At 42.9% G+C, this 14,267-nt stretch overlaps 1 protein-coding gene across 2 annotated transcripts in view; it reads right to left on the bottom strand.

The window, feature by feature from the left end:
• Nucleotides 1-362: 362 nt before the first annotated feature.
• Nucleotides 363-14,267, bottom strand: part of HSD3B7 (hydroxy-delta-5-steroid dehydrogenase, 3 beta- and steroid delta-isomerase 7) — a 46,230-nt gene continuing 32,325 nt past the window's right edge. For both annotated transcript variants that reach the window (XM_056536235.1, XM_056536236.1), the window contains exons 3-7: nt 11,181-11,336; nt 5,110-5,218; nt 4,207-4,306; nt 3,951-4,113; nt 363-2,728 (exon numbers count right to left, since the gene is read on the bottom strand). In XM_056536235.1, coding sequence (XP_056392210.1) covers nt 2,307-2,728; nt 3,951-4,113; nt 4,207-4,306; nt 5,110-5,218; nt 11,181-11,336 — 950 coding nt within the window. In that variant the 3' untranslated portion in view covers nt 363-2,306. The remainder of the gene's footprint in view (nt 2,729-3,950; nt 4,114-4,206; nt 4,307-5,109; nt 5,219-11,180; nt 11,337-14,267) is intronic.

A 14,267-nucleotide genomic window follows, 5' to 3' on the forward strand; every position in this document is an offset into this window, starting at 1 on the left:
ATTTCCACCTGTTGTCTGTTCCATGTGAAATTGATTGTCAATCAGTGGACAGTGGGATTTCACACAAGTGTCAGTGACTTGGAGTTACATTATGTTGTTTAAGTGTTCCCTTTATTTTTTTGAGCAGTGTATAAGGATACTTTGCTATATAAATGCCTTTTTGTAAGGTGATGACAATTGTTGAGAGTTTATACAGAAATTGCAGTTTACACAATCACCACAAGATGGCACCACCACCCTCCATAAGCAGGTATGGCTGTCTGCACGGCTCTCGTTGAGTTCTCTTGCTGTGCGGCTGCGTCTCGTCTGTCTTCTGAGAGACTTTTCCCTTATATAACAGCACAGACACTACGACACAGTATTCATCACAGTAATTTATTAATTACAATTCTAAAATTAATATTAATAAATTAACATAAATTATTGCACTATTTTTTTATTGCTGTAAGTATGTACTATACTATTTGCAGTTGTAAACGTGTGTCTTCCTCCTCCATTGGTCCCTTATCAGAAGATCGCCCCCAATCCATTGTAGGATCTCTTGGTCGGGGCTGAACACTTACTTTAACCTATTGAATACTATTCCGGCACAAGAGCTACAGGGTCACTTCACTTTCTTAATCCAACTATTTGGGGCCTCCCTCACCTCTGATAAAGCCCCTCCCCCTTTATATTTTATTCTGTCATGTCCATAATACCTGGCCCTACCTCTCTCATACTTTGGGCTTTTCCTATTTGGGCAACCCCTCAATACTAAGGTCTAGTAGGGTTCCCATCATCAGGACCCCCCTCTATAGGCCAAAACGCTAACTCTGGAGGACCCCATTGCATTACACCAGTGGTCTCAAACTGTGGCACTCTAGATGTTGCAAAACTCCAAATCCCAGCATGCCCGAACAGCCAATGTGCACCAACTGAAGGCACCCAACAACCGATAGGGCAAAGATTGTTGCAAAACTCCAACTCCCTGCATGCCCGGACAGCCAACGGCTGTCCGGGCATGCAGGGAGTTGGAGTTTTGCAACATCTAGAGTGCCACAGATTGAGACCACTGCATTACACAGACACCTATTGGTTTTATGAATACTACAAAGGTAAGAGTCTGATGCCAGGTGCCTACCCTGGTCGTAGATCATAGGGAGGGACACCCCTTGAACAGCGAATAAGAGTTGCCTCTAAAGACAACCCCTTTAATACTAGTCTAACATAGAGCCTGGCTACCTATAGGAATTTACATGGGCATCCCGCCTGGTTCGCCAACTTTTGTCTGCATTATAAATGAAGGATGTATTTATGAATACTACAAAGGTAATGCTCTGATGCCAGGTGCCTTCCCTGGTCAGCAGATCATAGGGGGGGGGGGGGGCAATATCTTGATCAGCGAATAAGAGTTAGCCTCCAAAAAACAATGAGTCTATCATAAAGCTTGCCTACCTATAGGAGTATATATGGACATCCCGCCTGGTTCGCCAACTTTGTGTGTGCATTATAAATTAGATATTGCATTTTTTACCTTATACTAAGCATCACGATAGCAGCAATATAAGGAACTAAATTCATCTGACTTCTTTCTACATTCATTATAAAAATATTAAGCACGATATAAAATATACAATTATAACATAGAATCGATGGATGTAAACATAATTACGGAACAATGAGGAGGGGTTTTGGGGGTTTGAGGGGGCGATTCTAAACCTTTTTTTTTATATTATTAAAATGTGGGACTTGGATGAATATTAATGTATCAAAAGAGGACTTGGATGAATATTAATGTAGCTTATGTAGTACTGATCCCAACCTGTAGGTGATGTAATGAGAAAATAAATCATAGAGAGCAAAACTCCACCTATAGGTTATGAGTGGTAGTGCAACTTATTGTGTTTAATGATTTTTTCTTGGAAGTTGACTCCTTTTTATCCTCACGGTTCCTGCAGTTTTTGGAATCGACTTCGCAGTAATTTAACTAAATTACAAGGTTATCTAACATTCAATAATCCTCAGAGATGGATGTGGGATCTGTGTCTACAGATTATTGTACTTAAGTTGTTTGTTCACCTTCGTAAGTGTGAGAGAATGGATGTCACCATTAGGTGTTGCCTAGTTTATGGTGAAATATAATGGAATGTATCTGCCTTATTAAATATAAGTGGTAGATTTGGCAACCTTGAGATGGTTCTACACAATGTGCAGACGAGTTTCATGACTCTTGTAACCTGTAATATGTTCCACTTGAATAAGACTATGTAGAATGGTGGATCTGTGATGTGTTGTGAATGCCTGGTGACACCTAGTTATGGTCGGTGTCATCTGCTCTTTTCACCCTCCTCGAAGCTCTTCACCCAGGCCACCGTATGACGCTTGCTCTCCTCCCAGCTGAACAGCGGCTTGTAACCAAAGTGTCTCTCCGCCTTGTCCGTCTGCACCGTAAATGTGGTGCTGGCCACCGCCAGGGTGTACGGGTTGAGTATAGGGGCGTAGATGCAGAACGGATGGAGAAGCCATTGAAGAAGTGAATTAAGCAGGGCGATCAAATAGAGAAGGAAGTAAGGCACCAGGGGGCGAGACGAGATCATCCGAAACCCACAGGCCGACAGGAACTCCATGTTAAAGTCTTCGTAGCTTTTATATGGAGAGTGGTCGTAGCAGAAATAGACCTGTCCGCCCAGAGCAGAAGGGCGTTCCTGCAGATGGTGGGCAGCGAGGAGATGCATCCAGGCCACGTTACCTGCATGGGGGGGAAATGGAAAATAACAAGATATGAGGGACATCAAAATATTAGTACCACCAGAAGGAAGCGGGGAGACATCAGGACCAACAGCGTGAAGAAACCAGGAGAAGTGTGAATACAGCTCTTGATGTGACCAGAGACACATTAGATTATGGTTGATGAAAACGAGTGATTCAACCAAACGATTTCTCAAGTGAAATGTTATAGCGAACAATCGTATTATTTAATGGATAAGAGACCATCATAGAAAGAACCATCATGGAAAAAAGTCGACTGTGCTGGGAATTTTTTCATTCAGGACAGGTCTTTTATCCACAAACAATCTTTCAGGATAGAACATTCTCAGAATAATGGTTTTTCCTTTGCTCTGGGGTCATTGATCATGTATAACCAGTGTGAAGAGCTGTAATGGCCAATATGGTCTAAAATGTTGTTGGCTGCATTGGCAAAATGATGAGGCTATGAAGTTAGAAAGTGTTCCCCATCAGCCCCGTAAATATTCCATGGGCAGGTAGCTATACTTACCTAGTCTCGTCTTCTACGCCTGTAATCATACCCATTCAGTGTGATTGACCGCCTAGGCACAGTCCGCGTCATTGCTCTGTTCCGTCTGCTTAGCAGACGGAGGAGAGCGATGACGTGGACTGTGCCTGGGCGGTCAGTCATACTGAGGGGGCTTGATTGCAGCGGGTGAAGACGGGACTAGGTAAGTATAGCTACCCGCCCAGGGAATACTTACGGGGCTGAGAGGGAACACTTTCTAGTCTTATCCTCTCCTACTGTAATCATACCCCCTCAGTGTGATTGACCACCTAGGCACAGCCCATGTCATCGCTCTGCTCCGTCTGCTTAGCAGACGGAGCAGAGTGATGACGTGGGCTGTGCCTGGGCGATCAATCATACTGAGGAGGCTTGATTACAACCGGAGAAGACGGGACTAGGTGAGTATAGCTCCCTGCCCCGAGCACTACTTACGGTGCTGACAGGGGACACTTTCTAACTTCATATCCTCACTATCCCTGCAGGCAGGAACTTCTCCCAGGGATAGTGAGAAAGAAGATTCTACCATATATAATGTGTTGCCACGTCTTATATATATATGGTAAAATCTTATGATTGGTTCCTTTTAAGACACTATTGCTCAGAATCAGTAGCAGGGTGGTAAAGCACAGAATTTGTAAAGTTGCTTAACTCTAAACCTGTAAAAGGTTGTTCTTACCGACGTAAACTCTGCCGTGTTCTGTAGATGGAGGAATGGCTCGGAACACCCGACGCCCAGTCCTCAGCCCCTGCTTATAAAACTGCCTCATCAGCTCGTGTCCCTCGCCGTAGATCCCTGTGGGACGCAGCGAACAGGTGTAAAGGATCTTCCCGCCATTTATCTGCATGCACAACACAAATTATCCACTCGCTCTCCTGCAAGGACATCATGAATGTGTACTGTACCGACCCCTACAGGACATTCTGGGCATTACCTTTTTCCCGTTAGCCGCCAGCACCATTTTCTCGGCTTTGGACTTGCTCAGCGGGTACGGTTGGTCATGGTAGATGTTATATTCTGTGTCTTCGTTACCCCTGAAACATAAGACGCAAGAAGTAAACCTCGGGTCCTTGGCTTATAAAAGAGAAACCGCGACTAAGGGTCTAATTTAAAGGAGCAGCACCTACAGTAGGATTAAAGGGGTACTCCACTGGAAAAGATCTTATCCCCTATCCAAAGGATAAGATGTCTAGTCGCAGGGGGCCGCCCCTGGGGACTCCCACGATCTCCACTTAGGCACCCCAGTCATCCGATGCACGAAGCGAACTCCACTCTGTGCCGGTTGACTGGCGACTACAGCTGCCACGCACCCCTCCATTCATGTCTATGGGAGGAGGCGTGACGGCTACTACGTAGCCGTCACGCCTCCTTCCATAGACATGAATGGAGGGGGCGTGGCGTAATGTCACGTACATGAAAGCTCCAAGCTTCCGTGTTCTGGGCTCCGCCGCTGCCGGCCCGGAGATTGCGGTGGCCGGGACCCACGTGATTAGACATCTTATCCTTTGGATGGGGGATAAATAAGATGTTTTACGGCAGAGTACCCCTTTAAGGGATTTCTGTAAGCTTCTTAAAGGGCCACTAACCCTAGTAATGGCAGCTGGAGTGAGAAGAAGGCTGAAATCGGTGACACATATGGAGATAGGGGTTTCTGCACTGGACATATGTGACATTGGGGAAGGAAAGATTGTCATTCATCATATTCACGAATACCTATTCACAATACGGGAGTTGCCTCTTCCAGCCTTCCTGAATTGACTGATAAGAAAGAAATAGACTATATCCAACTCAACACAAAGAGGGAAAAGAGTCTGCAAGGAGCCTGCATATACATTACCTGTAGAAGGGATCCCCATGTATATTGGGCCCCACGACCTCCATACTGCTGGTGTAGACCAGATACTGGATCCCTTCCTCCTCACATACTCTCAGCACGTTCTCTGTTCCTGCAGAATTATTATGGTTAGTCATGATAACGTTTCACGTTCACAACAAGGTCACATGCACAGGGCATACAAAAAGTCTTCACCCCGCGGGCACTATTCTCACATTTTGTTATGCTGCTCCTCATGTTCCTCATTCTGACCGCAAGATCCCATAATGACAGTGATCACAGAATGTTACAAATCTTTACTAATTTATTGAAAAGGATAAACTAGAATCCTACAGTTACGTAAGTATTCATACCCTCTTCTATACCATGTGACATAAGTATTCATACCCTTTTCTCAGGACTTAGGTGAAGCCCCTTTGGCAGTGATTCCGGCCTCCAGTCTTCTTGAGGCCACGAGGTTCACCCACATGGATTTGGGGATTTTCTGCCATTCTTATCTGCAGATCCTCTCAGCTCTGTCAGGTTGGATGAGAACTGTTGGTAGAAGCTATTTCATTGGGTTCGGGCTCTGGCTGGGTCATCAAGGACATTTAGAGTTGTACCTAAGCTGCTACTGTGTTGTCTTGACTGTGTGCTTAGAGTCATTGTCTTGTTGGAAGGTGAGGTCAGCCCAGTCTGAGAATCAGAGCACTCTGGATAAGGTTTTGAATAAGAATATCTATGTACATTGTTCCATTCAGCTTTCCCTCAACTCTGAACAGCCTCCCTGTATCCATAGCATGATGCTGCCCCCACCATGATCACTGTAGGGATGGTATTGGGCAGGTGATGGGCAGTACCTGGTTTCCTCCAGACATGATGCTGCCCCCACCATGATCACTGTAGGGATGGCATTGGGCAGGTGATGGGCAGTGCCTGGTCACCCCCAGACATGATGCTGCCCCCACCATGATCACTGTAGGGATGATATTGGGCAGGTGATGGGCAGTGCCTTGTTTCCTCCAGACATGATGCTGCCCCCACAATGATCACTGTAGGGATGGTATTGGGCAGGTGATGGGCAGTGCCTGGTTTCCTACAGACATGATGCTGCCCCACCATGATCACTGTAGGGATGGTATTGGGCAGGTGATGGGCAGTGCCTGGTTTCCCCCAGACATGATGCTGTCCCCACCATGATCACTGTAGGGATGGTATTGGACAGGTGTTGGGCAGTGCCTTGTTTCCTCCAGACATGATGCTGCCTCCACCATGATCACTGTAGGGATGGTATTGGGCAGGTGATGGGCAGTGCCTTGTTTCCTCCAGACATGATGCTGCCCCCACAATGATCACTGTAGGGATGGTATTGGGCAGGTGATGGGCAGTGCCTGGTTTCCTCCATACATGATGCTGCCCCCACCATGATCACTGTAGGGATGGTATTGGGCAGGTGATGGGCAGTGCCTGGTTTCCTCCAGACATGACGCTTAGGATTGAGGCCAAAAAGTTTAATCTTGGTTACATCAGACCAGAGAATCTTGTTCCCTACAGTCTGATCATTTAGATCCTTTTCTATAATCTCTGGCATCTTCCATGTATATTACTGAGGAGGCTTCTTTCTCCCATAAAGCCCAAATTGTGGAGGCTGCAGTGATGGTTCTGGACCTTCTGGAAGTTTCTCCCATCTGCACACAGGATCTTTGGAGCTCAGTGACCATTGGGTTCTCGGTCTCCTCTCTTACCAAGACCCTTCTCTCCTGATGACTTAGTTTGGTGGGGCGGCAGCTCCAGGAAGAGTCCTGGTTGTTCCTTCTTCTCTCATGTAAGAATTATGGAGGCCTCTGAGCTTCTGGGAAATTTCAGTGCAGTAGAAATGATTTTGTCCTCTTCTCCAGATCTGAGCCTCCACACAAACCTGTCTCTGAGCTCTACAGGAAGTTCTTTCCGCCTCATGTCTTGTTTTTTTTTCTGATATCCATTGTCAGCATGAGACCTTATACAGATGTATCTGTGTCTTCCCAAATCCTGTCCAATCAGCTGAATTTACCACAGGTGACTGTGAGCAAGGATCAGGCGAGGCTAAAGTCTTATGGATTAGTCTCGGTGACACATGTAATCTCTTTCTTGGTTTGGTCTGTTGGCTGAAAACGTTACATAAGTCGCAGGGCAAGACACAGGTGACACCTTAGTTTGCTCTTGTTGATCAGACAGAATTACTAGAGTAGGCACAGTGGCCTAGTATAGGCTTTTGGTTGCCATAGCAACCAATCTGGCATCTGATAGTAGTGGCACCTTTCATTTAGTCTTTCGATCACAGCATTTATATGGTTAAATGCCCATCATTAGCATCATCGCTGTTGGTCATTGATGGTGTGTGTCGGCTGCTGATAGCATTAGCAGCTGGTACCCACCATCTACACCATCTATTAATCGAGTTCAGCTCCTGAACTTCCTTCACTGTCTGTTAGAATGCTGCTGGCATACATGTACTGCCATCTGCATGAAGGGGTTAGTAAAGACCGACTGTCACTGTGTGGGGGGAATACTACAGTCATTGTGTGGGGGGAATACTACAGTCATTGTGTGGGGGGATTTATGGTCACTGTGTGGGGGGGGGGGGGTTCTATGGTCACTGTGTGGGGGGGAATCTATGGTCACTGTGTGGGGGGGGATCTATGGTCACTGTGTGGGGGGGGTCTATGGTCACTGTGTGGGGGGAATCTACGGTCACTGTGTGGAAGGGGATCTACGGTCACTGTGTGGGGGGATGTACGGTCACTGTGTGGGGGGGGATCTACGGTCACTGTGTGGGGGGAATTCTACAGTCACTGTGGGAGGCGGGCATACTCCAGTCACTGTTTGGGGGGATTTATGGTCACTGTGTGGGGGGATCTACGGTCACTGTGTGGGGGATCTACAGTCACTGTGTGGGGATCTACGGTCACTGTGTGGGGGGATCTACAGTCACTGTGTGGGGGGATCTACAGTCACTGTGTGGGGGGAATCTACGGTCACTGTGTGGGGGGGATCTACGGTCACTGTGTGGGGGGAATCTACGGTCACTGTGTGGGGGGATCTACAGTCACTGTGGATTGCTGATTATGGATACAGCTTTATAGATGAACAGGAATCTCTCCCCCTCCCTGGCTGTATGTGGGTTGTTTTCTCAGAAATAAATTGAGCCTTTGCTGTGAGAGTGAAATATCATCGAATCCTAGAAAAGAGACCGCACCCTATACAAATATCAATGTCACCACTAGAGGAGAGACCAACAGGGTAATGTCCTCCAGAGCCGCAAGACTGACAGCAACAACCAGAGTCTTCACCATGAGAGGCACTACTATAGGGTACAAGTAGGCTCTGGTAAATAGGGGCAGTATTATAGTAGTTATATTCTTGTATATAGGGGGCAGTATTATAGTAGTTATATTCTTGTAAATAGGAGCAGTATTATAGTAGTTATATTCTTGTATATAGGAGCAGTATTATAGTAGTTATATTCTTGTATATAGGAGCAGTATTATAGTAGTTATATTCTTGTATATAGGGTCAGTATTATAGTAGTTATATTCTTGTAAATAGGAGCAGTATTATAGTAGTTATATTCTTGTATATAGGAGCAGTATTATAGTAGTTATATTCTTGTATATAGGAGCAGTATTATAGTAGTTATATTCTTGTATATAGGGGGCAGTATTATAGTAGTTATATTCTTGTAAATAGGAGCAGTATTATAGTAGTTATATTCTTGTAAATAGGAGCAGTATTATAGTAGTTATATTCTTGTATATAGGAGCAGTATTATAGTAGTTATATTCTTGTATATAGGGGGCAGTATTATAGTAGTTATATTCTTGTATATAGGAGCAGTATTATAGTAGTTATATTCTTGTATATAGGAGCAGTATTATAGTAGTTATATTCTTGTATATAGGAGCAGTATTATAGTAGTTATATTCTTGTAAATAGGAGCAGTATTATAGTAGTTATATTCTTGTATATAGAAGCAGTATTATAGTAGTTATATTCTTGTAAATAGGAGCAGTATTATAGTAGTTATATTCTTGTATATAGGAGGAAGTATTATAGTAGTTATATTCTTGTATATAGGAGGCAGTATTATAGTAGTTATATTCTTGTATATAGGAGCAGTATTATAGTAGTTATATTCTTGTAAATAGGAGCAGTATTATAGTAGTTATATTCTTGTATATAGGAGGAAGTATTATAGTAGTTATATTCTTGTATATAGGAGCAGTATTATAGTAGTTATATTCTTGTATATAGGAGCAGTATTATAGTAGTTATATTCTTGTATATAGGAGGCAGTATTATAGTAGTTATATTCTTGTATATAGGAGCAGTATTATAGTAGTTATATTCTTGTATATAGGAGCAGTATTATAGTAGTTATATTCTTGTATATAGGAGGCAGTATTATAGTAGTTATATTCTTGTATATAGGAGCAGTATTATAGTAGTTATATTCTTGTATATAGGAGGCAGTATTATAGTAGTTATATTCTTGTATATAGGAGCAGTATTATAGTAGTTATATTCTTGTATATAGGAGCAGTATTATACTAATTATATTCTTGTATATAGGAGCAGTATTATAGTAGTTATATTCTTGTATATAGGAGGCAGTATTATAGTAGTTATATTCTTGTATATAGGAGCAGTATTATAGTAATTATATTCTTGTATATAGGGGCAGTATTATAGTAGCTATATACTTGTATATAAGAGAAGTATTATAGTAGTTATATTCTTGTATATAGGAGCAGTATTATAGTAGTTATATTCTTGTATATAGGGGGCAGTATTACAGTAGTTATATTCTTGTATATAGGGGGCAGTATTATAGTAGTTATATTCTTGTATATTGGAGCAGTATTATAGTAGTTATATTTTTGTATATAGGAGCAGTATTATAGTAGTTATATTCTTGTATATAGGAGGCAGTATTATAGTAGTTATATTCTTGTATATAGGAGCAATATTATAGTAGTTATATTCTTGTAGATAGGAGCAGTATTATAGTAGTTATATTCTTGTATATAGGAGCAGTATTATAGTAGTTATATTCTTGTATATAGGAGCAGTATTATAGTAGTTATATTCTTGTATATAGGAGCAGTATTATAGTAGATATATTCTTGTATATAGGAGCAGTATTATAGTAGTTATATTCTTGTACATAGGAGCAGTATTATAGTAGTTATATTCTTGTATATAGGAGCAGTATTATAGTAGTTATATTCTTGTATATAGGAGCAGTATTATAGTAGGTATATTCTTGTATATAGGAGCAGTATTATAGTAGTTATATTCTTGTATATAGGAGCAGTATTATAGTAGTTATATTCTTGTATATAGGAGCAGTATTATAGTAGGTATATTCTTGTATATAGGAGCAGTATTATAGTAGTTATATTCTTGTACATAGGGAGCAGTATTATAGTAGTTATATTCTTGTACATAGGGAGCAGTATGTTGGGAGGTCTGCTTCCTTTCGTTCTTTCTTGCTTCATGAATGTTTTCTTTATACAAAACCAGGAGAACAATTATACTTTTGGATATAGTAACCGCAGCTACCGAGGGAACGGCGCCATTTGGACCGCTCTGTGTAGAGATCACATTTTACGATGGGGTCATCATTCTCTCTGATGAGTAACAATGTTTTCCTGAGGTTTATACATCAGGATCAGGTGGACTTGTGGTCTGGGGAACTTGTTGGGTTCATGAACTTTAGTCTCGGTGGGGGACGATCGGTGACACGTGGCTCATATATTTTATACGTGTCTTGGACTTGATATTTCCGTCATACATGTGCCAGGTTTTCCTCTGCAGCTTATTCTGTAGACACTTGTTGGGTTCATCCTGGTTGTTGTATTATACACATATCCCACATTCTTCTCCTTCTATGGTCCCATGTACTGTGTGGTGCCCAATATTTACCCTTTAGGGTTTGGCATGGATTTTGCATATTTTCTTATGAATGAAGACAGATCTGCTCTGGGCTCCCAAAAGAACACGTAAAACAAAATATGGAAATTCAAGCTCCAAAACTTCTCATGGTTATTTCTTACCTGTCACGTTGACCTTCGTGACCTTGCTGGCCGGGACACGACCCCAGACGTCCACCAAGCTGGCTGTGTGTATGACCACATCGCCACCGACGAGGGCAGCTCGGACGTCCTCCGGAGAGGAGATATCACCCTGGATCAGCGTGAGCTTCACCTGGTCTACGAGAGAACAGAGGAGAGTTGGAAATCCTGTCTCACTTAAAGGGGAACTCCACTTAAAGGGGAACTCCACTTCAATTCACAGTGTGAATTCTAAGAATTCTAAGAATTCTAATTCTACAGACATGGTAGAACATGTGACGGATCTGGAAACTTAGATAATGACCAATATTCATCAGGCTTCACCTTACATAACTTCTACACTTTTGACATGCCATCTCACAAAGCTGTTTTGTGATTGAGCAACTAACTAATACCAGTTACATACTTTTTCTCCTTGCACTGTGGATGTTTACTCTATATCTGTGGATATCAGAGGATCTTTGCTCTATTAATAGACATGAATGGCTCAACTGGTTGTGTGTTATTAGTTAGTTTGCTCTCTAAGTCAGTGTCTCCCAACCAGTGTGCCTCCAGCTGTTGCAAAACTACCACTCCTAGCTTGCCCGGACAGCCAAAGGCATGCTGGGAGTTGTAGTTTTGGAACAACTGGAGGCACACTGTTTGTGAAACATTGATTTAAGTCACCATTACAGACAAACAGTCAGAACACATTATATTAGTAATAAATGCTTAAATCTGGGGTATTCCAAAGGGTTTACTTTTTTTTGTTTTCTCCGTGCACTGTAGATGTTTACCCAATGTGCTCAATAAAGAGACTAATAACTCTACTGGTTTTATGTAATTAGTTTAGTGAGATAGCTATCTTAGCCAACATTATATTAGTAATCAATGCAGAAATCTGAGGTATTCCAAAGGGTTCACTTATTTGTTTCTCCCTGCACTGTGCATGTTTACACAGTGTGAATTCTAAGGAGTTCACTTACTTTTTCTCTCTGCAATGTGGATGTTTACTCAATGTGTTCAACAATAAGCCAAGAATTGCACAACTGGTCGTGTGTTATTCATTTAGTTAGATTGCTATATAGGTCTGTGTCTCACAACCAGTGTGCCTACAGCTGTTGCAAAACTACAACTCCCGAAGGCTGTCCGGGCATGCATGGAGTTGTAGTTCTGCAACATCTGGAGGCATACTGTTTGGAAAACATTATGGATAGGGTCACACGTAGCACATCCACTGCGTATTTGACGTTGCGGAAGCGTTACTGCCCGTCTCTAGAGTGTGCTTCCTGCTGTGCCCGTGTGTCCTGCAGCAATCCTCCGCTACGAGCAGACACAGAGGGAACTGTGAGATGCGCAGCTCTGCAGACATCGCGGCTGCTCCCCCTTCTCCCTGAGCTAGGCCGAGAGCGTCCATGATGTCTGCAGTACACTGTGCATGTGCTTGACTCACAGTTCCCTCTGTGTCTGCTCGTAGCGGAGGATTGCTGCAGGACACATGGGCACAGCTGGAGGCGCACTCTAGGGATGGGCAGTAGCACATCTGCAGCATGAAATACGAAGCAGATGTGCTACATGTGACCCCACCCTATATTAGTAATTAATGCAGAAATCTGGGGGAGTCATCTGGGGGCTTCATCTTCTTTTTCTCCCTGCTCTGTGAATGTTTACTCAGCAAAATAGCGTTACCAATACATGGTGCATGTACGCAGCACTGGGACTGGGGATTATGCTACATACTTCTTATGAAGAATGTTCCAGATGTGGGGAGGAATGGATGACCTGCATACTGAGAGATTTTTGGCCAGTGCACCAGGGTGCGGTATGTAGATAATATTTTCTGTAATTTCTCTTTGGCCTCCAAGAGCAACTCCTCCCGCGCACGCATCTGTCCACTTGTTACCATTTCTACATATCTCTCTTCTCCCTTTAAATAACTGGAGTCCAGTGAGTTGTCTAGACTGGATACAATTGTAACGAATCCTCAGCTGTGAGAACTAAGGTCAGGACTCATTTCCAGCCAAGAATGTTCCCATTTCCTGACTGAAAGCTTAAATATTGGAAAAGATGAAGAACCTGTTAGAAAGTTGCAGAATGTTCTAATGAACGACTCACGGGGGAGACCGCTATGACACGATGGACCCCGGGCGCTAATTTACAACCTTTTTGGAAAAAAATATGACAAGTTACGTTACAAATATTTTCCTAGAATTTTTCCCTTCCCCCCTCAGAGCAGAGGATTTCACAGCGACTGCACCAGAGGTTTATATAGGAAAAATGTTCTGGGTTGATTTAGAATATTCCTGATTTGGGGCCAGAATCTGCACAATATCTGGTGTGAATTATGATTTTTTAATAACATGACATTTTTGGCCGCCATCTTGGCTGATTTTTTTCCAGTATCAAGGACTTTACTGGAACTTCTCCATTTGGTGTCTTCACCACTATCTGGTCCCCCATGTGAGCCGGAGACGCGCCTGCGCAGATTTATTCCCGGTGGGGAATAGAGATCTGGTGACCAATGACAACCACTTAGTAAGCACTGATACAAATTGTCGTAGTCAGATTTGAATGGAAAGTTAGACTCAAAACATTTAAAGGGGTATTCCAGCACAAAAAAATTAAAATAAATAATAATAACAATCATAATGAAATGGTGCTAGGGCAAAAAAAAAATGAAATAAAAACATTCAGCTATTTTCCATTCGCTTCTGTGACCGTCCTCAGTCTTCTCTCTTCTTCTGAGATGGGTGCATGAAGCAGGACCTACCAGCTCAGCCAATCACTGGCTTCAACCATGTCCAGTGATTGGCTAGGTCGGCAGGTCCTGCATTGAGCGCATGTCTCCGAAGCAGGAAAAAGAGAGAAGATGGGAGGACTGGATGGAAGTGAATAGGAGCTGTGGGGGACCAAGGCTAGGTCAGTATTGTTTTTTATTTTATTTTTTTATTTTCCGTGACGCTACCAACATTTATACCCCTTTAAGCCCCACCTTTAAACAAATCAGTAAAGGACCTGAAACGACTTGAAATGAGACCAAAATGACCACTTTTAGGTAAGTTTTAATAAACCTCTCCTCTTTTGTTACCT

The sequence above is a fragment of the Hyla sarda genome, chromosome 8, assembly GCF_029499605.1.
Source record: "Hyla sarda isolate aHylSar1 chromosome 8, aHylSar1.hap1, whole genome shotgun sequence".
NCBI classification, from domain to species: Eukaryota; Metazoa; Chordata; class Amphibia; order Anura; family Hylidae; genus Hyla; species Hyla sarda.